The 26357-nt window shown below is 37.5% G+C and overlaps 1 protein-coding gene and 1 pseudogene across 5 annotated transcripts in view; both read left to right on the top strand.

The window, feature by feature from the left end:
• The window catches only part of LOC108957364 (putative disease resistance protein At3g14460), a 45135-nt gene extending 28604 nt beyond the window's left edge, over positions 1–16531 (top strand). Inside the window, exons 1-7 of one of the 5 annotated variants that reach the window (XM_039307891.1) lie at positions 8813–12796; positions 12882–13034; positions 13253–13396; positions 13860–14041; positions 14552–14932; positions 15501–15565; positions 16000–16531. In XM_039307891.1, the coding sequence (XP_039163825.1) occupies positions 8914–12501 (3588 nt within the window). In that variant the 5' untranslated portion in view covers positions 8813–8913 and the 3' untranslated portion in view covers positions 12502–12796; positions 12882–13034; positions 13253–13396; ... (2 more) ...; positions 15501–15565; positions 16000–16531. Of the gene's footprint in view, positions 1–8812; positions 13035–13252; positions 13397–13859; positions 14042–14551; positions 14933–15500; positions 15566–15999 lie in introns of those variants that run through there. The other 4 variants (XM_039307893.1, XM_039307890.1, XM_039307892.1 and 1 more) reach the window with 4 other exon arrangements.
• LOC108957363 lies at positions 2354–26240 on the top strand (annotated as a pseudogene).
• The last annotated feature ends 117 nt before the right edge of the window (positions 26241–26357 follow it).

Here is a 26357-nt window from a genome sequence, read left to right as displayed (position 1 = left end):
ATTTATCTCTCTTACTTTTTTGTGGCAGTGCAATGTCCTGACATTGTCGGCTTGTACAATAAAACCTTTCCGTGCCTACCATTACTTGTAGTGTCCAATCGATAATGTGGCGCCACATTGGCAAATTTAGAAAAAGAGTATAGAATATGTAGGAAGAGAGAGGTGGTGGGAACAGTTGCCTAGCCTTGTCCATACGCTAGCTAATATGGTGTCTTGTTTTTGGCGTAACTTTTGGGTTTCGCCCCTTTCAATGCCCCCAAAAAAAAAAAAAAAAGATTGTGTCCTGTACTGGACAAGTATCAAAAACAAAGGGATACGACAAAAATTATGCCGTAATACCTCCAACTACTTTGTCCCTGATCAATGAATCTTATATGTATGAAAAAAAGATTTTTATATCCTCTCAAAATGATAGGTCATTTATCTACCCAATAAAGTCACAATGCAACGAAGCATCACAAATATCATTATTTTCTTCAATGATAATATCTTAAGAACAATTAGTTCTTACTACTTAGTAATAGGTTCAATGAGTAGAACACTCGACACTATTTGTGTATTAAGAGAAAATCGGGCACTATGTGGGTTCGTGAATATTGCTGTATTGGGAAAGACGAAATCTTCTTATTCAAAAGCAAGCGCGTAAATTACAAATCATTGCTATAAATTTAATTTGAGTCTTGTTAATGAATATTTCGAGATCACTTCTTAATTGTACTTAATAAAGAAAGAAAATCGTTCACAAAACATTACATGTAAAAGATATAAGGGAGACGGTGCATCAAATAGAACAATATTTCTCTATTCAAATATTTAACAAGTATCCTTGGACTACATGTTAAGAAGTCCTAATGATTTTAGTAAATATTAAGCGCATCCATTTAACTTTACCCCACCCTAAAATTGATGCATTGAGCTTCACGACACGTGTCATGGGACTCATAGGCAAGGGTAGACAATGGTAGGTCCCAAGAAATTTTTAAAAATGAAATAAAAAGAAGAGGCTCCAATGTGAACAAAAATAATCAAATCAAATCCGACAGGGAGCTGCAAAGGGAGCGGTTGAGATTGTCGGATGGGCGTGAGGTCCGTCTTGTAATGATGCACCCACCGTCCATCATCGATCCGGCGAGAGAGCAGTTTTCAACGTTGGATAAGGGCGGATCCATAGCAAGTATCCTGGACCTGAAGACTACCGGATAATTCGGCCTTTGAGAACGTGTGCGTGCTTTTTACAGTGAGGAAGCTTCGAACAGAATAACCCACTTCAACAGAAAAAAAAAAATATATTATTATTTTAATTCGGAGAAACTATATAGAATAAGATTTTCTTAATCAAGATATATTAATATGTAGAAGAGAGGACCGTCTGATTTTTTAGTATTTCAACACGAAGAGTATGCGAGCTTATTCGTAGAATTTACAAAATAACTATTATAGTAACAAAATCGAACGAAAGTTAATTTACGTGGTGTTGAAATGATTGAATCATTTTCGCGAGATGAATAATCACTTATACATGCGTTGCAAACTAAGAGGATAACATTGACCAATTTGAAATGTGTATAAATGTATTTACAAAACATTATTATTATTTTTTTAATATCTCCTCAACGGCCTCCTAAAAGTTCATACTTCTAAGTAAGATGAGTTGCCGGTTTATCTCCTTTGACTTTTTTTTTTGCACTTGGAAAAATTACTGACATCCTTTCATATTTTGCCAATTAATATCATTTTTTTTGCTTATTTCCTAGCCTTTGATTTTACAACATTAAATTTGGAGCACGAGGCAAATATTACATGTAAGGACTCATGCTTTAGATTCTCTTTTACAAAAGAGAGAGAAAAAAAAAAAAAAAAAAGATCCACACTTTGGGTTTCTAAACCCTAAAAAGCCCAAGTCGTCATTTTATGTTCCATACTCCTAAAAGTGAGTGACTCTCGTATTTGTTGACTCCCCCTTCTAAGCTCTAATTCGCAATAAAGAATTTTTAGAGGGGTCAATTTTCAATTTTTATTTTTTGCAAGCGCCCAAAAATATTTTTATCGTATGCAATTTATTGGTGGTGCCATGAAGCCAAGAACGCATCACTAGATTGACCATTTGCTCAATGTAATCGCCAGAAGCGAATTTAGGGTTAAGCACATGTTTTAGAAATGATTTATTAAAAAAAAGAAAGCGTGAATGAAAAGTTGCTATTTTTTCATTGTGCAAAGCTTACTACAAGAAAGTAAAAGAATAAGGGAAGCACAAACCTATAAAGAAATTATTGATCTACTCCTGCTCGTCTGAACCTAGACTTTTCGTTAGACAACTACACAGACCCTTTTTCTTGTTTAGCTCAAAGCACGTGCTTTTGTTTTCCTTTTTGAATAGAGAAAGTTAGCCATCTCTGATGACTTGTAGTTATCTAACGAAAAGTCTTGATCTTCTTAAGTTTATGATTTATGTACATGAACAAACATATGATTGTGGAAACTCCAAATATATGAGGATATTCTCCAAACATTACGAGACAAGTACTTGTGGACGAAATGTATTTTATATCGATTCCTCTAACCACTGATGTGCATTCTTGAAAGTCTTGGTCTTTGTTTATTGTTTTTGGTAGGTGAAAGACTTGGTCTTCCTGCCTTTATAATTTTCTCTCTCCCTTATCTCTTTATCACTTAGATTCACCATCACCCATGCCTGTCCCCGTGCTCAACAGTGTTCTCCTCCTGCTCGTCTGAACCTAGTGGTCTTGCTTGCTGGATTGCTGTCATTGATCTCATCCCATTCACCGGTTTGCTCCAGGAAGTCTACTCGGAAAAGGTAAGAGACATCTATCTTCTTGCTATGTTTTTCCCTCAAACTGATGCAGACGCAACTTTGCTACCTAAAGCATCTGGTGGGCGTTTATTACCCGAGCAACCACCTATTCTTTCTTAAATCTTTCTATTAGTGGAGGCAAAGAAGAGGCAACAGCAGCAACAAAAGTTTGGTTCTTAAACCGATTTCATGCCTATCTATGATCCTGATTAAAGTTGATGTCAAATACTTGATGTCGAGTTTAATAACAAAAAACTATTACTTCAATTTTTGTTAGATAGTAATATTAGGACATTAAGATTAATTTTTAATCTCTCCATCATTGATCTCTTTACTAAACACACACTAACGTGAAATAATTTTGCTAAGTACAAGTTTGGGATTTTACATGAAACAATCATATATCGGTTTGGAATTTTAGTCCATATTGGGTAAACAACAATAAATATTGGAAGAGGATAGCTTCATTCCTCTTAGAAGAGATTCCTGGGAAATTCACATTTGCTACAGTTCTGCGGTGCCAAATAAATAAATAATTTTTGTTGTGTCTTTTCACATGTTCACTCCTATGGTAGATTTACCATCAACGGAAGGGAGTAAGGTGAATTAATAAGGTGTTTGCGATTTAGTATTCTTTTAAAGTGTGCCAGTGTAATCAATCGAGTTAAGTCAATTCAATCGCAAATTCAACTTCACATGAAGTAGTCTATGCCGAAGCCCTAAGGGTGTTGCATGTGGACGACTTGTTTTCATTGTGCGAAAACCGATGATAGTTCAGTGTTGGAAAACTTATTCATGTTTTTTCTTTCAAGATAGAGAAAAATGTGAAGGTGTTCACAATAAAAAATTAAATTTTGAATTATGGAAATCAAAATTGTGCTTTGTTAGAAAAAGACCATGTGAAGACTTAGTGTTTTGTTAGAGAAAAAGGTATTCCTACGTCAGAATAGTTTCTGAGATTGTTCCATCTTTTATAATGCGCATTAATTTGGTATTAAACAGAATTCACATATTTTTCAACCCTAAAAAGCCCAACTTGTCATTTTATATTGTACACTCCTAAAAGTGAGTAACTTTCTTATATTTGTTGAGTCCCCCTTTTAAGTTCTAATTCATGCTAAAGAATCTTTAGTCGGTCATTTTTAATTTTAATTTTTGAAGGCGTCAACAAAATTATGATATATAATCAATTGGTGTATGATATATAATCAATTGGTGGGGCTGTGAAGCCAAGAGCACATCACTCCATGGATTTAATCTCTCTCTCTCTCTCTCTCTCTCTCTCTCTCTCTCTCTCTCTCTCTATATATATATATATATATATATATATAATCTATTTTCCCTTTGAGCCCGAGAGAGAGGGGACCAATAATGCATGTAATCGGCGAATTAAGGGTTTAGTACATGTTTTAGAAATAATTCATTAAAAAAAAGCCAACGCAAGGTCTTCCCAGATCCATCATTGTGCTTAAACATATATGGGACCGATCTTTGGTCCCTATCGGTGAACATGATCCAATAATTGTTTTAGTATATACATAGCCTCCATGATACCTTAGATACTTGGGTAAACTAAGGTTATGCCAAGCACTAATGACAAAAATTATCCAATCTATCCAATCGTGAAATTTGGTTGGACTCTAAAAATTTCTCTCCATCATTCTTAAGTCCAGCCGATATGGGTCTCTACTCTTTAACGTGTAAAATGCAAGAACATAAAAACCTCAAATACTTTAACTACTTTGATAGAACAAGAGGAATGTAATGGAAAATCCATATAGGATTAGAAGTCAGATACAGATCTTAATATCCAGGCCTGCACTGCCATTCCTATGCTAAGAGAGGTGAAATGCGAGCAATAAGCAAGCGATTACAGCCACGTCCAGGAAGGATCATTCAACCATCCCGCACCTCCTAAAATTAAGGAATCTCGAGTTACCAAAGCAAGTATAAATAGTTCGGAAATAACCATTTGATAGTTAAAACTTGTCGATATCTAAATTTTGCTCTAAGGTCGTTTTCATATATTTTTGGAAAAAATGGAATCAGTTTTCCTCCAAATTTTTTTTTTATTGCAATTAAAGGTAAAGCAGTTTATAAGCATATACTGGAATTTTGACAAACGGCGTTAGGTTCCTTCGAATTTATTTTTCAAAGGAAAAAAGAGTAAAATAAAAGGAAAAGAAAAATGGGAACCTCTAAGAAAAAAACACACACGGCAGAATCCGTCTTGGTTCTCCTTCTCTTTTCCTTAAAGCCACACCGCCCCACTTTTTCTTCAACCACCATCATCATCAGCATCAAACTCACGCCCGCAGTCTCCATTTTCATCCAGGTCACTTCTTGCAGTCGTGTTGATTGTCGCCAATCACCACCATCTCCGATCCGTTCAATCCCCTACAAACCTCTTCTAGTCGGAGCTCCATCGATATTGTCATTCGTCATTGCAAGCGCTGGCCACGCATTGCCGTAGCTGAATTCACGCGCTTTCACCGTGAACCGTCGAACAGTGTTCTGTTCCTCCTCATCCAAACCTAGCGCTCCTGCTCACGGGATTGCTGTCGTTGATCTGAACGCCATTCACCTGGTCTGCTCCAGGAAGTCTGCACGGAATCGGTAAGAGACATCTATCTACTTGCTCTCTTTTTCCCTCAAACTGATGCAACAGCAACAATCTTTTGGTTCTTAAATCGATTTCATGCTTATCTATAATCGGACTAAAGTTGATGTCAAATACTCGATGTCAAGTTTAATAAAAAGTTTATTAACAAAAAATTGTTATTTTAGATTTTGTTAGATAGTAATATTGGGACATCATGATTAAGTTTTGATCTCCTCTTCCATTGTTCCTTTTACTAAACACAACTGACGTGAAATGATTTACACGATCAGTACTCCTGAGATCGAAGTATTCATAATGGAATCGGTAATTTTATCCTGGTCGCTGAGTGATTATTTTACACCATCAACGCATGGGAATTTCAATCTATGAAATTGGATTTTGCAACAATGGATATTGTATAAGAAGATAGCTTCAATCCTCTTAAGCAAAAATTCACGGGACGTTTGCCATAATTTTGCCTTGCCAAACAAAACAAATAACTTTTTTCGTGTCTTTTCACATATCCACTTTTTTTTAATAAAAAGTCCTTGTCATATAGATATAGTGGATTTACCATCAACCAAAGCAGGGCAGATGATTTGATAAGGTGTTTGAAATTTAGTATTCTTTTAAGGTGTACCAATGTAATCAATCAAGTCAAGTCAATAGGGTCGCAATCCAAACTTCGTGTGAAGTAGTTCCTTCCGAAGCCCCAAGGGTGTTGCGTGTGGATGGCCTGTTTTCGTTGTGCAAAAACTGATGATAGTTCAGCGCAGAAAAACTAATCCATATATTTTCATTCAAGACAGAAAAATGTGTAGCTATTCGCAACAAAGAATTAAATTTTGAATTACAAAAATCAATTTTTTTAGAAAAAGAACACGCATAGACTTGTGTTTTGTTTTAAAAAAAAAAGATATTTGTATATCGGAAATTTTTTTGAGGTTATTCATCTTTTATAATGCACATTAATCTAGTATTAAACAGACTTCGCATATTATTCAACCCTAAAAGCCTCAACTTGTCATTTTATATTGTACATTCTTAAAAGTGTGTAACTTTCTTATATTTGTCGACTCCCCCTTTTAAGTTATAATGTATACTAAAGAATCTTTAGTCGGTCATTTTTAATTTTAATTTTTGAAGGCGTCAAAAAAATTATGATATATAATCAATTGGTGGGGCTGTGAAGCCAAGAACACATCACTCCATGGATTTAATCTCTCTCTCTCTCTCTCTCTCTCTCTCTCTCTCTCTCTCTCTCTCTCTCTCTCTCTCTATATATATATATATATATATATAATATAATATTTTCCCTTTGAGCCTGAGAGATTGGGGACCAATAATGCATGTAATCGGCGAATTAAGGGTTTAGTACATGTTTTAGAAATAATTCATTAAAAAAAAAGTGTGAATGAAAAGTAAATGTTTATGATCGTGCATTCCCATTCCCTCTACCAGAAAGTAAAAGATATGATAGCGAGAAGGGAGAGGGAAAAAAAATACAAAGTCACCACCTGAAAGAAGTGAAATGCTCAGACAAAAAAAAAAGCGTCATATTGTTAAACAGATTAATATGGCTCTAATCTCCTTGTGAATTTTACATTATGATGTTATCAAATTACGGAAAACTCGTCATTTTTTTTTCTTAATTGTAGACCAATAGAAGACAAAAATAAAAGAGGGACATTTTCTTTCATCCAAGGTAAATAGGAAATACATTGTTGAAAGCAACCTTCTTGTTTATTCGATCTTTTCATACTTGTCGGAATCATCAGATCACCATTGCTTGTGATGGAGAGCACGTTATGTCTGGGTGAACTTCACGCCTTTATGAACGATCCAGAATACAGAATGTTTAAAGAACGCTTCTAGAGAGAATGCCTTCTTGCTGCGCACAAAAAGATGTAGATAAACAGACGAAAGGCTGGATGGAGAGCACATGCTCTCCGAACGATTTTTTTCATTGATCGCATATTCTGGATATGCGAACAATGTAGGCTTTAAGTGGCAGTTACGGTGTTAAAACCTCGTAGCAAGATGGACAACAATGATCTGTTGAAGGGTGCTGAGGTAATAGTTGATAATCGGAATCGCTTGATTAGAGAATCATGGTCCTCTAAACACAAATTTCCCATTCATCAGTCCGATGCATAAAGTATAATTTTCAGTAAATTATATAATGTTAGCTGGTGATTTTTTACTCCTTCACTATTTGCAAAGCGAACTAAACCAACTTGGTTAATGGATTAGTGGTGTGCCTGACCCTTTTTCTTGTTTAGGCATGTGCTCTATTTTCCTTATTGAACAGATAAAATTAGCTGCCTTTGATCTCTTTACATGGTCATTCATGTTGAAGGAGGAATCGATAATCTTATCATATCTTAAACATATGCAAATTTTCAGCACTGTAACTGTCACGTAAAAGCCTATTCACCATTAAAGCAGAAAAAAAGAACAATGAATCATAAAGATTCTAACAATATATGAATGTGAGAAAAGCCAGCACATTAGTCGTAAGCAATGAAGTTTTGATGAAAATACGTGTGTGCTCTAAGTTGGTCATGTGTAGAAAAATCACATTTTATCCTCTATTTGGATAACCACAAGAAAAGTCTCGATCTGAAGAAAAAGGGAGAACAATTGACAAAACAAGCACTCTTGGGCAAAAACTATTTATTTTGATTTGTCTAACCTTTTGTATGTGTCTCTTAAAAGTCTTGGTCTGTTTTCTTATTCTCTTTGGTCAGCGAACGTCTTGGTCTTCCTATAATTCATAGTTTTCGCTCTCCACTAGCTCATTTTAACTTTGCTTCATCATAACACCTTTGTTGTTCTCTATAGTGACCGATTCACCCATGGCCATTGGAGAGATCATTTTGGGTTCCTTCTTGGCTTCCCTCTTTCAAGTCTTGTTTGAAAAGTTGGCTTCTCTCCCTTTGGGCTCTACACAACGAGAAGGAATCAGCATTGCCCTGCTCAAGGAGTGGGAGGAAAAGCTGAAATTGATTAATGCAATGTTGGCTGATGCAGAGGACAAGCAACTTGAAGGTAGTCATCTAGTGAAGCTATGGTTGGATAATGCTGGGGACTTGGCCTATGACATGGAAGACTTGCTCGATGAGTTTGCCATCAAAACTGCTCAAGTTAAGATGGAGGTAGAATCCAGCACAAGCAAAGGTCGAATGAAATGGAAGTTCTCTTGCTTTGGCCGAAATAAACCCTCCAAATGGAATCCGAACCCATCATCGCTCGTGTCTAAAACCATGGTCCAAGAGATCAATGGCAGGTTGGAAGCGATCGTTGACGAGATGGCTCGTCTAGGCTTGGAAGCGAATGTTGTGAACAAATCCAACTGCATCAATAAAAGGGATTCTACTAGTTCTCTGCGGAGCGTCGGTTTTTTGGCGGGGAGGAGGAAGAAAGGGAGATACTCAAACTATTGATCCGTGAGGTCAAAAATAATGATGCCACACTAAGCATAGTCCCGATAGTTGGGATGGGCGGTGTTGGAAAGACGGCCTTGGCTCAGCAGCTATATAATAATGCCGAAGTGAATAGCTATTTCGAGAAGAGAGCATGGGTTTGTGTCTCAGATGTTTTTGATGTCCTTGACATAACAAAGACTATTTTGCAGTCAATCACCGGATTGTCCTGCGAGGGTGATCTTAATGTGCTTCAAGTTAAGTTGAAGGATAGTATATCTGGGAAGAAGTTTCTTGTGGTTTTAGACGATATTTGGAATGAGAAGTACAAAAAATGGACTGATCTCTTAAAGCCATTTGAAGTGGGGGCTAGCGGAAGCAAGATTATCATCACGACTCGCAACCTTAAAGTTGCTTCCATAACAGGAGCTTTGCCATATCATTTGAGGGAATTGTCCTTTGATAATTGTGTCAGCTTATTAGCCTTTCATGCTCTTGGAGTAACAAATTTTGAGAGACACCCGTCTTTTAAAATAATAGGCATAAAAATAGCCGAAAGATGTAAAGGTTTACCTTTGGCAACGAAGGTGTTGGGCGGTGTCCTACGTACTAAAAGTAATCCCCATGAATGGGAAGATACCTTAAACAACAAAATATGGGATCTTCCAATAGCGGAGAATGATGAGGTTCTCCCAGTTTTAAAATTAAGCTATGTCCATCTTCCTTCCCGTTTGAAGAGATGTTTTGCTTATTGTGCGGTTTTTCCCAAGGATTACGAAATTGAGAGGAATGAGTTGGTACTCTTATGGATAGCAGAGGGACTTTTAGATGGGCAAAAAGCAAATGAGAATATCTTGAAATTGGGACGGAAGCACTTTGATGAGTTAGTATCCAGGTCATTTCTTCAACAATCAAGTATCGATGCATCTAAGTTTTCAATGCATGATCTTTTGAATGATTTGGCAAAGTCAATTACAAGAAGGACTTGCTTTAGCTCGGGGGGGTCTCAAGTGGCAAGTAATGAACATGATGTGTCATCTCTTGAAAAAACTCGTTATGCATCATTCATCCCATCGTGGCATGTTGCATCAAAATGCCTAAAACCATATCAAGGAATGAAGACACTAAGAAGTTTAATTTTGGTGCGTGATGGATATTTCTCTATTTCCAACAATGAGCTACATGACTTGCTTAAAAACTTGAAGTACTTGCGAGTATTCTCGTTATGTCATTGTGGCATCGTAGACGTACCGAATTGTGTTGGTGATTTAAAACATCTTCGATATCTCAATTTCTCGTACACTCATATCAAGAAGCTACCTGAGTCAATTGGCACCTTGTGCAAATTACAAGCTTTGATTTTAAGAGGTTGTCAAAAACTTTCAAAGTTGCCTCAAGGTATCACGAAGTTAGACAGCTTACAGTTTCTTGATATTAGATATACAAAGAGTCTAAAAGAGATGCCGTTGGGTATCGGTAATTTAAAGAATCTTATTATATTGTCCAAATTTGTGGTAGGACAAGAGAAAGGGTCGCAGTTGAAAGAGTTAAAGAACTTGCCACATCTTGAAGGAGAATTATTCATATCGGAATTGCAAAAGGTGGAAAAAGTTATAGATGCAGCCGATGCTAGTTTGCTTCAAAAGCTAGACCTTGCCAACTTATCCTTGCAGTGGGATAAACATGTGGGAAATTACGAGCTTGAAGCACAAGTGCTTGACTTTCTGCAACCTCACACTAATCTTAAAAATCTCACTATTTTGAACTATGATGGTGCAAGATTTCCATCATGGTTAGATTGTACGTATTCTAAAATAGTGTCTTTATGCTTGTGGAAGTGTCGTAATGTTGTGTCGCTACCTATGATTGGACAACTTCCTTCACTTAAGGAATTATCTCTTAAAGGTCTACATGCAATAGGAAGGCTAGGCTCTGAATTCTATGGAGGCAAGATGCCTTTTTCATCATTAACAACTTTGGAGTTCGAAGAGATGTCGGCATGGAGGGATTGGTCTCCTTATGTCGGGCGCCCAAAAGAAGAAGTCTCATTCTCCTGTCTTAAGCATCTTGTTGTTCGGGGCTGTCCTTCGTTGGTCGGGACATTGCCTTGTCAACTTGATCGTCTCATAAAGCTTGAAATTCATTCATGCCCACATTTGAATAACTCAACCAATGATGTTTGCCTTCCATCTCTCCGTGAGTTGTTCCTTGAGGATTGTGACAAAGAGATCTTGAAGAGCTTGGTCAACCTAACTTCTTTGACCATTCTTAGAATTATGAAGCTTGCAAAACTTGTTTGCTTTGATCATGGGTTTATGAGCCACTTGATCAAGCTAAAGAAGCTTCATATAGGAGGGTGTGACCAATTAAAATACTTGTGGCAAGATGGAAATGAAATGCTAAATCTCACTTGTCTCCAGGAATTAACCATCGTAAGCTGTCCTCAGTTCACATCATTCGTGCCAAGAGAAAGAGAAATAGAGCTATCGTGCAACCTTGAAAAGATGGAATTTAGTAATTGCACAAGTTTAGAAAAGCTTCCAAGCAAGATGTACACACTCAATTATTTATCTATTACAGAGTGTCCAAAGCTCATAAGACCAACCATTTCTTCATATGAGCCCAACAGCAACAACCCGATGTCTCAACTTCAATCTTCATGTACAAGTAAATGTGATTCTCTGACATCTTTTCCCTTAGCCAAAGGCAGACTTGCTACTTTGAAGGAATTTTTTATTCATGAGTGCAAGGGAGTGGAGTCGTTGGAAGAGATCATCGTAGAATCACTTGAACATATGACAATTATCAGTTGTGAGAATCTAAGAAGCCTACCGCAATGCCTTCACACATTTTCCCATCTCACTCGCTTGAATATAAGTTACTGTCGAGCACTGGAGATAGAGGACTCACCCGCCCTTCCCCTCACCCTATCAGTTCTCATGCTTAAGGGATGTTCAAAGATAAAATCTATTGCCAGCTTTGGTAATCTCACTATTTTGGTAATAAGGGAGTGTCCAGCATTGGAGATGGAGAATTTCCCTCCCCTACCCATAACCTTGTCTTCTCTTACACTTGAGGATTGTCCGAAGCTAAAGTCTCTGCCAAATCGCTGGCGTCATCTTACATCCCTCTTGCACATACGTATTTCACGTTGCCAAAATATCAAATGCTTGCCCAAAGGAGGTTTGCCTCCCAATTTAGAGACCCTCGTTATTTATGGGTGCGAGAATCCGGAGCCACAGCCAGTGAGAGAATGGGGCTTTCACCGGCTCACGTCCCTCAAGTTTCTAATTATTGACGGAAGAATCATGGAAGGGGAGGGAGAGAAGGCGCGGTTTCCTTCGGGGGACGAGGACGAGGAGGATGCGTGGCGTCTTCTCTATCCTTCCTCTCTAACATATCTTCATATAGCAAATATGAGGAACGTGGAAAGATTATCACGCGGTCTTCGGAACCATCTCTCCTCTCTCCGAGATTTAAGGATTGAAAATTGCCCGAAGTTGAGGGACTTGCCTGAAGATGGCCTCCCTCCCTCCCTCCGAATATTGCAGATACAAAGATGCGAGATGCTGAAAGATCGATGCGCAAAACACACCGGCGACTATTGGCCCCTCATCCAAGACATCCCTTCCATCTACATTGATCTGGTTTGGATCAAATAAATTCCACACGGTCAGGTTTTCTAGGGTTCGGGAAGCTTATGGTTTCGAAGTTTCCCGTTCTACTTCCTCAACTCGATTTGGGATTGCCCGAAGTTGAGGGACTTGCCAGAGGATGGCCTCCCTCCCTCCCTCCAAGAATTATGGATAGGGAAATGCGAGATTCTGAAAGGTCGATGCGCAAAACACACCGGCGACTATTAGCCCCTCATCCAAGAGATCCCTTCCATCTTCATTGATCTGGTTCGGATCCAATAAATTGATTCGTCCTGCTACGGTCAGGTTTTCTAGGGTTCAGGTAAGCTTATGGTTTCGAAGGCATCGATTTCCCGTTCTGCTTCCTCAACTCGATGCTTAATACAAATCGATACTTTCCCATGTAGATGTTTCACGTAACTTTCTGGAAGTCCGAGAAATCCTAACATACGCATTGATTGGGTTCGGATCCAATGAAGTGAGATCGATCCGCTTTCGCTTTCATTTGCCAAATGCCGCGATTCATCCTTCGATGTGCAGTCAGTTTTCTTGCGGTTAGGGTAAGTTTCTCGGTCTTGAATGCATCAATTTAAACTTCGTTCTTCAATTCGATGCTTTATGTCGAATAGAATTTCCAAAAACTGCTGTATCGTGAAATACAACTAAAATTCAGGGCTGAAAGAATAATATTTAGTTGCTTGAATCCCATCGAGAGCTTCCTTTAGTCTCCAATTGCACTGCTTGCGGAAGTTGATGATATTCTTGTATGCCACTGCAGCATCCATCTCATCTACTGCGTTGGGCTTGCTTTTCTCTTCAGTCACTGCAATGCACTTTCGAACAGCAAGTGATTCAGCCTCCTCTGCAAGCATGCATCTCCTCTGTTTCATTTCCGGCCTCAATCCCAACAAAGGCATGTTATGTAAGACCCATCTTAGTTGATCTTCACAAAACCTAGCTCAGGTTTACTCCAGGCACCGTGCCTTTCATCCACCCGATCATGACTCTGCTTCCATTTTCTTGGAACACACTTCAAAAGAGCTTTTTGACTGTGCAAGTGATAGTTTTTAGTATCTGGTGATTTAAGGGTAAAAGTTACTATATTTTGAGCTTTCCAGATATACCAACAGGTCTAGGCAATCATTCCTAGGAGTTATTAAGCATACAAATGAGTCACCATCACTAGTGATTGGTGGTCTCCCATATTTGTGAGTTAACAAATCACAAGAATTTTTCAATGAAAAAAAACAAATAGAAAATCATCAAGAGGGTATCCCAGTTCATTTTTCATTGCTGTGAATTGGGTATGCATATAATTTTGTTCTGAGCACTCTACGCATGAAAGGTAATTTTTATTCAGGACTAATTGCTTTGTCTTGTTTCAGATTTTTGGCTGAGAAATATGAGGGATGTGGAAAGACTATCAGCGTGGACGATGTAACAAGCGTGGAGTATTCTGTTTCCTTCGTCTCTACATCTCTTTGGATGAGAACTATGAGGAATGTGGAAAGATTATCAAGTGATCTTCACAGCTATCTCTCCATTCTCGAATGGCTACATTTTATGGGTGCTTGGAACTTGCCGAGAGGATGGCTTCTTTCCCTCCTCCAAGTATTCGGCACAATGCAATTTCAAATTCTGAAAGATTGATGCTCAAAACTCAGTGGTGACTATTAGCACCTCATCCAAGATATCCAGCTCATCGTAGTTGATCAAGTGATTTATGTTTTTAATGGTTACTGCATTTCGAGCGTTCCAGATATACCAACAGGCGTAGGCTATCATTCTTAAGAGTTATCAGCTCATACCAAGTTATTCGATCTCCTGACCTCACATTTGTAAAATATCAGCCCGTATGAAAAAGTCTCTATCACCAGTGATTAGTGGTCTCCCATACTTGTTTGTTAACATAATCATAATATTTTTCTATATATATATCTATTAGCAAGGTATCCCGGTTCACTTTTTGTTGCAGCCAATTAGGTGTGTATATAATTTTGTTCTGATCACTCTTGTAGTTGTTCACTGTGCATGAAAGACAATTTTTATTCAGTACTAATTGCTCGTCCTGTTTCAGACTTTTGGATGAGAAATGTGAGGACTATGGAAAGACTGTCAATGGTGGAGGATGTAAGAAGCATGGACTATTCTGTTTCCCTTGTCTCTAATTTCTCCTTGGATGAGAAACATGAGGAACATGGAAAGATTATCAAGTGGTCTACCTCTCCTCTCTCAAACAGCTATCTTTTGTAGGTTTTATTGGTACTTTCCAGAGGATGGCTTTGCTCCCTACTCCGAGTATTCAGCATAATGCGTTGTGAAATTCTGAAAGATCTATGCTCAAAACTCAATAGTGGTGACTGTTGGCACCCCATCCAAGAAATCCCGCTCGTTGTGGTTGATTGAGTTCAGATTCAATAAGAAGATTTCTTTGCAATGTCTAATTTTTATTCTTCAGGTAATGCTTCGGACTTCTTTCTTCTTCTGCACTTGTCATTTAATTACTGCTTCTACTCCAGGATCCATTTCTATTAGAAATCCTCAACTTGATGCTAAAAAGTTCACGTTTTTCCATGCACAAGTCACATAATTTGCCACAAAGCAGCTAGACATTTGGGTTGCTCTGTTTTGTTTGATAAGGAAGCACATAATGAAATGGTTATAATGCTAATGGGGTACAGCTAGTCCACCATTTTTTCATACGAGTGACTATTCCTCAAAACAAATAATACTCCTATGGACTTGCTCACAGTGCTGGAATTGTCATGCATGGATGTGCCTGTCTGGATTGATGATATATCTTGAACTTTGTTTGGTGCTCAAATATGGCTCATCTTTCCACTTATGGAAATGCACTATGCTTCGTGTGAGAATCATGAAGAATTGTTGCTCCTATACCAATATTTTTCTGCCATTTCAGCATTTGTTGTATTCTCTTCCAAATATCTTCTTTTCTTCTTCTTCTTTTTTTTTTTTTTTGCCCTAACTCAGTGACCTGAATCCTCTCAACTGTGCATGTTTTGCAGAATATCTTGCCATCTTCTTTATTTGGCAAACTCTCTCAGAAGGATCAAATGCAAACACTGTTGAGGTAGGCAAATGATGTGCTTATGTTTTTTTTTTTGGTAAAGAATGATGTGCTTATGTTCATCTTTTGCAACTTGACAAAAGAAAAATAAAAGGCCATTTATTTTGGTAGGTGTAATGATATGCTTTAAACTGTTTTTTCGGTGACATGCTCAAAAAGATTAATCTGTATCATGATGTCAATTATCGAGGTCTACACTCAAAGTCAAATGAAGCAGTTTTCTTACTTCCAACAGCAACAGCTATTGTAAAGATGCAAAAAATAGGATTTAAAACAGGTGTTTTCGATTTAGTGAATATGACAATTAAATTTGAATGAATCCTGCAGATTATAATCCATTAAATCTGACTTCCTTGTCAAAGTTCAAAGTTCATCTTTCTACTATTCAAATTCCCACACCAGCTCAGAGCACATTTTCCTTTTTCCTTGTTTTCAAGGAAAGGCAAAGAGGAGCAATCAGGGAGACTATGCTTTGCCACTCTGTTAAGTCATCATGAAAGCCTCACGTTTGCCACGATGTATTTTGATATAAGATTGTGAGAAGACCGTTATCCAATACTACTCACAACCATTTATATATGGTAGGCAAGTTTCGTTACTATGACCCTACCAAGCTGCCAGAGCTTCCCTCACGGATAAGACAAGATTCATGCGCCATCATCGCTAGGGGGTTATCCTTGTGTCCTCGCGTTCGTGAAATATCAGCTTGTGCCAATAGGCCACAATCACTGGTGATCAGCGATCCTCCATAGTTTTGCATTAGCATTATCATTAGGGTCATTCAGGAAAAACAAAATCATCAAAACAATCACATTTTTTAGGCTTGCAATGGGAAGTACCCTGGTATGTCTTGTAGGTTTTGGGTTGAAGTTGGGTGAGTATGCGTATAATGTGTAGGTCTGATTACTCTTGTAATTGTTTATTTCACACGACAAAGTAATTTTTACTGTGGGCTACTTGATTTTCTCATCCCATGATTTTTTTTGTTCCCATTTTCATCTCACACGCCATATATTAATCTTTTAGTTGAACTTGAAGAGTACGATATAGTGATTGTGATTCTATTGAGATAATTATATTGACGATTGTGATCGACGAAGTTACGATTGTGGTCGACGAAAGTTGGGGCATCAAAGAAATGTCTAGGGCCTTAGTGACCTGAAGAGATAATTATAGTGATTGTGATTCTATCGAGATAACTATATTGACGATGGCGACCGACGAAAGTTGGGGCATTAAAGAAATGTCTAGGGCCTTAGTGATGTGAACTCCGAAAAGAAAATGTTCCTTTTGTTTTTTTATCTGTTTTACTTTTTATGCAATTAAAAAGCAATTTTTTCTCAACGATTTATAAGAATTTAAGACGTCTTCAAAACACTTATCTTCATCTGGTCAACCCGAGTTAGATGCCTTCATACGAAGTGTCACGAATCTTCTTGTTTTTTGTTTACAATATATGTTAATACTTCACATGATTGAGTTGAATAAGGAATGTTTCAAGAATACCTAAATATTTGTCACTGATGAATTAGATTTATTGATTTTTCAAACAACACTGCGTGATATACTAATTTGTAGATGAAAATCAATGATATAAGCATGTATATAAGTCGGGGATATCAGTTGTTTGAAAATTTTCCCCTTGTCAAAAAAAGAAAATAAAATAAAAGGTTTTTCCGAAACTTCAAAAATTGTGGATGCCAAAAAATAATGTCAAGTCAACTTTTCATTATCCATAATATGACATTGTTCTTCTTTTCTCTTCGCCACAAATATTAATATAGCATAAGAGGGATCCATCGTAGTTGATTGTTCTTAATATTTAAAATAGAGTCCAAATAAGAAAAATCCAGTAATATGACATTTCACACGTAAAGCGATATTGACACCTCAAAGTTTATATAGTTCCCTTAATAGAATGCCTAGTTTAATACCAAAGAGAAGCAAAAAAAAAAAAAAAAAAAAAAAAGAATTCCTAGTTAGTTCCCCGAAAAAAGCCCCTTCTTCAAATTCTATAGTGTGAAATAAAATTTAAAATTTAATAGAAAAAAGGAAGATTTTATACATATATTTTTGAAATGTTTCAGGTGCTCAACTGCTAAATGCGGATTCAACTTGAATTTAACAATTGCAATAGTATTAAGCCCTAACACCATGCTGCAACGGCATTGAATGGGCCGTCGTTGGCATGTTGGGCCTAGAAAGATAGATAGCCCCAACACTTGAGCCTTGATCCAAAAATGGATCCGATTTTATTGGGACTTGATGTACAATTCGGGTAATAAGGTAAAGAAGGTTGTTCGGCTAGGACAACACTCACTGATTGTAGAATTATTGAATGGGCGAGCCTAGATAGACCAAGTCGGACATCGACCATGAAAATTCTTACCCATTCCGCCTTAAGCTTTTGGAAATTATTATACTTTCTTCATATAAATAATAGCATCGGGGCGAGCTAGTGCCCATCAAAAAAGTTGCTTGCCTAGACTCGCTCAAGTCGTGCATTCGGCAAACAATAAAACCATGTCGGGCGAGTCTTGGTAGCTCTGAGCTCTAAGAGAAGAGTCATGGCCCCAAGCTTGCCCATTTGTTTTCCCTTATCTGGGCTAGGTTGAGCTAAGCTCAATGGGCGATTATTTTTTTGTTCCTGAGACTACTCAAATGAATGAGTATGTTTTGCATTTGAATATAGTGCAGGCTATTCGAAATATCTGATTTCATCTTGAGAACAAAAAATGATAGATGATATACTTGATATCAACGTGGACTCACATGAGCTCGAAACTTATGGCCTAATTATGTGCGAAAACACACAATCAGGTATGGAGAACAATGAGTTATTACAATGGCTCTCTTTAGATTTAGTTAATGACAGACTTTGTAATCTTTATAATTCCCTCTCCTTCCATATTCTAGCGTGATAACGATGAGTCATCGTCATCACCTAACAACAATTTATGGGACCATACGGTGAGTCGACCAAAAGACAACTTCTGTCGAAGGATTCAGCGCAAAACAAAAAAGCCGCCAAAAGATGGTGGAGGAAGAATTTTTAGCGAGGGAGAGCACTGAATTCGGCAGAGCTCCAGCTCAGTTTCTGACGTCTCTCGGCCTTTGCTCCGACGACAATGGCTCCTTCTACTCGGCTCCTCGCCGTTCGACCGCTAAAGCTTAGTCCTCTCGCTCTCTTTCTATGGTTTTCGGCTTTTGGTTCAATGAATCGAGCTGAGCTCTCTGTTTTTTCTTGAATTTCCAGAGGAGAGGCTTCTCGAATCTTCATCGACTTTCCCCCTTCTCAGTTTCCGTTGATGTTCTGGACCTTGGTGTTGCTGATAGTAATGACTGAAGTGAATCGCCGCTTGAAGATGGCGTATATTAGTTCTTTAACGGGGAGGCGTTCTACCAGCTCGACCGAATGCCTTACTTAGTCATAGATAGTTAATCCCTATTGCAATCTCTTACTGCATTTCCCGTATAAAGTTGACTCAAATGCGATTATGTGTGCTTTTAGTATGTCGAAGGAGGGTCACGTGCATTTGATGTTCGCTGTTCATGCATGCATTTGCTGTGTTAACTGACGTTGAAGACGTACATGGTATTACTCCTCTAAGCTGCTGGACATGAGCAGTTCTGGTATGAATGACCTACGTATGATGTTATATATATAGTCCTTGAGGTGCATAAATATGCATAGTGAGATGGGCATGTGTGGATATTGATTGCTCATCAAATGGTCATCGTTTCCAGCCTTGAATATAATAAGGGTGTTTGCTGGCCGCTTTTGTTCACATGGGGAATGTGAGGATTTCAATCTCATTTCAGTAGTGTTCTAGTTGGGTAAGCATATAGAGACGCCGCATTGATGTTACATTTGCTTTCCATCAAATTGGGGCAATTCAATAAAAAATGATAGGCATTCCATGTTGCCCTGATTCGAGTCAAGTAAAGCCATTAGTTGTCTGGTGTTACTTGTGCGTAATTGGACCTCCTCGGTATGTATATCCATGTAAGAAAGTGACTTTGGATTCATTATGATTTCATATTGGATTGTCACATTGTTATGCTTGAAGCGTGCTTAAGTTGTCCTAGTAGCTTGCTGTCCGTATGTATTTGTGCAGTGAATGATAAACTTGCATTTGTGGCTGGTGAGGTCTTCATTCTGTTGGGCCAATGTGGTTGCCGCTGTCAATTTTTTTCTCATATAGGACTATAGTGCATGGATGAAAGTTGCTTTCTTTGAGGTAAAGAAGTTGAGTATATTGCGCTATATCTTCACTACAATATGTTGACTTCTTCTCAGCTTGCCCATCATGCTTTGAGATTGTAAAATATCAGCCCTCGTTTTATTGGTGGTGTAGTTGGTTGTTCATCCTTTAAAGATATAAAAATATAAAAGAAATGCTAAGAACTTACTAGTTTCAATTAGGTAGTCAAGCCTTTAGCATCGGTTTATTCACTGTTGGATGAGGTGGACTTCACATGGAACCCAACTTTTGACAACGCAAGTGAGAAATCGTGAATCCTAGACTTCATTCTTTATGTTGTGAATTCCCCTTCAGATCAAGTTACACCAGTCATTAGGTAATTAAAGGTAATTGGATGTGATGGTTGATCTGGCTAGTTTCGCTGGCTGCAATGGTGGCAACAGCATTGGAATGAGTCGCTTTGGCAGTGGTGCTGACGCCAACAGCATGGCAATAGTGGCTATGGGAATGGCGGTGCTCTCCCTTGCCCCATTCCTTCATTTTTTATTTTATTTTTCAGTTTTTTGCTGTTTTTTTTTCTTTTTAGCTTTTTTTTTTTGGCTTTTTTTAAGCTTATATTTGATGAGATACATAAAAATTTAGACATAATTCTAATAGACAAGTACCATAGAGATAAATGAATAAATAATTAAAATATGATTAAACATGAAAAAAGTTAGACGAACATTATTGTTGATTTTGAGCAAGAGAACAACAATCAATGCCTATTATTAAATAGTATTTTATTCAAACGAGAAAAAAAAAAAAACCATGTGAAAAGTGAAGTAACAAAGCCAATTTGCGTCCTGGAAAGTCTTGGACTTCTTGAGTTTTTGTTATATATAGCAATGACAATGCTAAAAATTCGCAGCAAGATGGGTGGCAATGATCTGTTGAAGGGTGCTGAGGTAGTAGTCAATGAGAGGGAGCCGCTTAATAGGAGAATGCTAGTCTTTTTTAACACGATTTTCCTGTTCATGAGTTTTATGCATAGACCATAATTTTCAGTAGATCAAACTGTTAGATGGTTATTTGTGACTCCTTTACCATTGTCAGAGTGAAACAAAACAACTTGCTTAATGGATTGTTTGGTGTGGTTGTTGTTGTTAAAATATGTCACGAGTTTAAGCCCGAAGCGAAAAGCTGTTTTTTGAAAATAAATTGAAATAAAGAGAGATGGGTACATAAATTAGTCTTCTGGACGTCATATTCTTAAAGCTGGTCAACAAATCTTGGAAGCAGTTGACTGAGCCATGTCTGCTTCTTCTGGAGTTGGACGAAGGAAATAAAAAGGGAAAGTCAAATCTTTTATTTTTTGTTGACCGTATCTTGGATGATTCGTTTTCTTCGTGCATGCATTGTGGCGGTGGATTAAAGAATTCCTCTCAAGGCTTGCTCGTGGGATTTCTTTTACGGAAAGCATCGTCATTGATCGAAGGGGCTGTTTTCACTTTTGGTGCCGTTGTTTTCTCTGTTTGTGAGAGACGTCCCTTAGGCCCTGGGTGCTTGATAGTGGGTCTTCATATTTTTTGTGTGGCAAAACTTATTTGTGATTTACATTCAAGAAAGATTGGTATATTGAGTATAATTGGAGCTTGGGAGACACCGAGAGAGTGTTTGAGTGACTCGATTGTGTAATCTCCTTGTATCGCTTGATCTATAGTGAAATTCGTTGCTGCTCTCCCCGTAGACGTAGATCTTTACGACTAAACCATGTAAATCTAGTATCCAATTTATTTGATTCTTCTATCTATATTATCATTCAATCGTTCGTTTTATCGCAACAGTTGTGCCTGACCCTTTTTCTTATTTAGCTCAAAGCTCGTGCTTTTATTTTCCTTTTTGAATAGAGAAAGTTAGCCATCTCTGATGACTTGTAGTTGTCTAACGAAAAGTCTTGGTCTTTGTTTATTGTTTTTGGTAGGTGAAAGTCTTCGTCTTCCTAGCTTTTATAGTTTTCTCTCTCCCTTATCTCTTTATCACTTAGATTCACCACACCCATGCCTGTCCTCCTGCTCATTAGTGTTCTCCTCCTGCTCGTCTGAACCTAGCGCTTGTGCTTGCTGGATTGCTGCCATTGATCTCATCCCGTTCACCGGTCTACTCCAGGAAGTCTACTAAGAGACATCTATCTTCTTACTCTATTTTTCCCTCAGACTGATGCGGCCGCAACTTTGCTATCTAAAGCATCTGGTGAGCATTTATTACGCAAGAATAACCACCTATTCTTTCTTAAATCTTTCTATTATGGAGGCAAAGAAGAGGCAACAGAGCAGCAGAAGTTCGGTTCTTAAACTGATTTCATGCCTATCTATGATCCTAATTAAAGTTGATGTCGAATACTTGATGTCAAGTTTAATAACAAAGAATTGTTGCTTCAATTTTTGTTAGATAGTAATATTAGGACATTAAGATTAATTTTTAATCTCCTTATCATTGATCTCTTTACTAAACATGCACTGACGTGGAATGATTCTACTAAGTACAAGTTTGGGATTTTACATGAAATAATCACATATCTGTTTGAAATTTCAGTCCATTAAATTGGGTAAACAACAATAAATATCGTAAGAGGATAGCTTCATTCCTCTTAGAAGAGATTCACAAGAAATTCACGTTTACTATAATTTCGCGGTGCCAAACAAAATAAATGACTTGTTGTGTCTTTTCACATATTTACTGTTATAATAAGAAGTCTTTGTTATATAGATATAGTAGATTTACCATCAACCGAAAGGGGTAAGGTGAATTAATAAGGTGCTTGTGATTTAGTATTCTTTTAAGGTGTGCCGGTGTAATCAATCGAGTTAAGCCAATTCGCAAATTAAACTTCACATGAAGTAGTTTCTACCGAAGCCCCAAGGGTGTTGCATGTGGACAACTTGTTTTCATCTTGTGAAAACCAATGATAGTTTAGTGTTGGAAAACTAATCCATGTATTTTCTTTCAAGATAGAGAAAAATGTGAAGGTGGTCGTGATAAAAAAAATTAAATTTTGAATTATGGAAATTAAAATTGTGCTTCGTTAGAAAGACCACGTGATGACTCAGTGTTTTGTTAGAGAAAAAGGTATTCTATGTCGGAAATTTTTTTGAGATTGTTCATCTTTTATAATGCGCATTAATCTGGTGTTAAACAGACTTCGCATAATATTCAACCCTAAAAAGCCCAACTTGTCATTTTATATTGTACGCTCCTAAAAGTGAGTAACTTTCTTATATTTGTTGACTCCCCCTTTTAAGTTCTAATTGATGCTAAAGAATCTTTAGTCGGTCGATTTTTATTTTAATTTTTTAAGGCGTCAAAAAAACTTACGATATATAATCAATTGATGGGGCTGTGAAGCCAAGAACACATCACTCCATGGAATTAAGCTCTCTCTCTAAGTTATGATATATAATCAATTGGTGGGGCTATGAAGCCAAGAACACATCACTCCATGGATTTAAGCGCTCTCTCTCTCTCTCTCTCTTTATATGAGCCCAGGAGAGAGAGAGGGGACCAATAATGCATGTAACCGGGTAATTAAGGGTTTAGTACATGTTTTAGATAGAATTCATTGAAAAAAGTGTAAATGAAAAGTAAATGTTTATAATCGTGCATTCCCGCTACCAGAAAATAAAAGATGTGATAGAGAAAAGGGTTAGGGAAAAAAATACAAAGTCACCACCTGAAAGAAGTGAAATGCTCGTACCAAAAAAGAAAAATCATATTGTTAAACAGATTAATATGGTTCTAATCTCCTTGTGAATTTTTCATTATGATGTTACCAAATTATGGAAAACTCGTCATTCTTTTTCCTTAATCGTCAACCAATAGAAGACAAAAAGAAAAGAGGGAAATTTGCTTTAATTCGAGGTAAATAGGAAATACATTGTTGATGGAGAGCACGTAATGTCTGGGTGAACTTCACACGATTCAGAATACAAAATGTTTAAAGAACGCTTGTAGAGAAATGCCTTCTTGCTGCACAAAAAGATGTAGATAAACAGACGAAAGGCTGGATGGAAAGCACGTGCTCTCCGAACGATTCCGCCCATTGATCGCATATTGTGGATATGCAATCAATATAGGCTTTAAGTGGTAGTTACAATGTTAAAACTTCGCAGCAAGATGACGACGATGATCTGCCGAAGAGTGCTAAGGTAATAGCTGATAATCGGAATAGCTTATAATTTTCAGTAGATTATGTAATGTTAGTTAATGATTATTGACTCCTAGTTAATGATTATTGACTCCTTCGCTATTTGCAAAGTAAACTAAAGCAACTTGGTTAATGAATTAGTTGGTGCACCTGACCTTTTTCTTGTTTAGCCCAAAGCATGGGCTTTGTTTTTCTTATTGAACGGACAAAATTAGCCGCCTTTGATGTCCTTACATGGTCATTCACATTGAAGGAGGAACGGATAATCTTCTCATATCTTAAACATATGCAAATTTTCAGCACTGTAACCGCCACGTAAAAGCCTAAATTGATCGCATATTCAACAATAAAGCAGAAAATAAGGACAATGAAATCATAGAGATTCTAATAATATATGAATGCGTGAAAATCCAACACAACACTCGTAAGTAATGAAGTTTTGACGAAAATACGTGTGAGCTCTAAGTTGGTCATATGAAGAAAAATCACATTTATCCTCTGTTTTGGATGCCCACAAGAAAAGTCTGGATCCAAAGAAAAGGGGGAACAATTGACAAAACAAGCACTCTTGGACAAAAAAACTATTTTAGTTTGATTTGTCTTAACTTTAGTGTGCATCCCTTGAAAGTCTTGGTCCTTTTTTTTTATTCTTTTTGGTAAGTGGACGTCTTGGTTCTTGGAATTCATAGTTTTCTCTTTCCATTAGCTATTTTAACTTTGCTTCGCCATAACACTTTTGCTATTCTCTACAATGATTGATTCACCCATGGACATTGGAGAGATAGTTTTGGGTTCCTTCTTTCAGGTCATGTTTGACAAGTTGAGTTCTTTGGCATCGGACTATGTGCAACGGGAAGGAACTAACCCCACCATCCTTGATGACTGGAAGAGGATGCTAGTCACAATCAATGCAGAGGAAAAGCAACTTAGCAGTAATTGTCTAGTGAAGCTGTGGCTCGATGATGTTAGGGACTTGGCCTTTGACATAGAAGACTTGCTCGATGAGTTCAACATCAAAGCCACTCAAGATAAGTTGGAGGTAGAATCCAGAACAAGTAGAGGTCAATGGAAAAGGAAGTTCTTTTCTTTTACACGACCAGGCTCACTCGTGTCTGACACTAAGGTCCAAGATATCAATGGTAGGTTGGAAGCAATTGTCAAAAGGAGGGATTATCTAAGCTTGAGAGACAATGTTGTGGACAGATCCAACTACATCAACAAAAGGGATCCCACTAGTTCTCTGCCAGAGTGTCAATTTTTTGGCAGGGAGAAGGAAGAAATGGAGATACTCGAACTATTGATCCGTGAGGTCAAACATTATGATGCCACACTAAGCATAGTCCCCATAGTTGGGATGGGTGGTGTTGGAAAGACGGCCTTGGCTTAGTGGCTATATAATAATGCCAAAGTGAATAGCTATTTCGAGAAGAGAGCATGGGTTTGTGTCTCAGATGTTTTTGATGTCTTTGACATAACAAAGACTATTTTGCAGTCGATCACTAGATTGTCCAATGAGGGTGAAGATTTTGACAAGCTTCAAGTTAAGTTGAAGGATAGTCTATCTGGGAAGAAGTTTCTTGTGGTTTTAGACGATATCTAGAATGAGAACTACAAAAAATGGACTGATCTCTTAAAGCCATTTGAAGTGGGGGCTAGGGGAAGCAAGATTATCATCACAACTCGCAACCTTAAAGTTGCTTCCATAACGGGAGCTTCACCATATCATTTGAGGGAATTGTCTTTTGATAATTGTATAAGATTATTGGCTTTTCATGCTCTTGGAGCAACAAATTTTGAGAGCAAGTTGGCCTTTGAAATAATAGGGAAGAAAATAGCTGAAAGATGTAAAGGTTTACCTTTGGCAGCGAAGTTATTCGGCGGTGTCCTACGTACTAAAAAAACTCTCGAGGAATGGCAAGATACCTTAAATAACAAACTATGGGATCTTCCGATGGCAGAGAATGATGAGGTTCTTCTAGTTTTAAAATTGAGCTATGTCCATCTTCCTTCCAATTTGAAGAGATGTTTTGCTTATTGTGCGGTATTTCCCAAGGATTACGAAATTGAGAGGGATGAGTTGGTACTCCTATGGATAGCAGAGGGACTCTTAGATGGGCAAAAAGCAAATGAGAATATCTTGAAATTGGGACGGAAGCACTTTGATGAGTTAGTATCCAGGTCATTTCTTCAACAATCAAATATCGATGAATCTAAGTTTTTAATGCATGATCTTTTGAATGATCTGGCAAAGTCAATTTTGGGTGGAACTTTGTTGACACCCGAAATTTTCGTCGACATTTTAAACAATAATTTGCAAAAGTAAAAAAATTGTTTGAAATGAAAAAATAAAAAAAAAAAGAAAAAAAGAAAAAAAAAAAAAAAAAAAAGAAAAAAAGAATAAAGAGCC

The sequence above is a fragment of the Eucalyptus grandis genome, chromosome 2, assembly GCF_016545825.1.
Source record: "Eucalyptus grandis isolate ANBG69807.140 chromosome 2, ASM1654582v1, whole genome shotgun sequence".
In the NCBI taxonomy this organism is placed as follows: Eukaryota; Viridiplantae; Streptophyta; class Magnoliopsida; order Myrtales; family Myrtaceae; genus Eucalyptus; species Eucalyptus grandis.
Note: the sequence above shows the minus strand (reverse complement) of the source record. Positions and strands in the feature narration are given on the sequence as shown.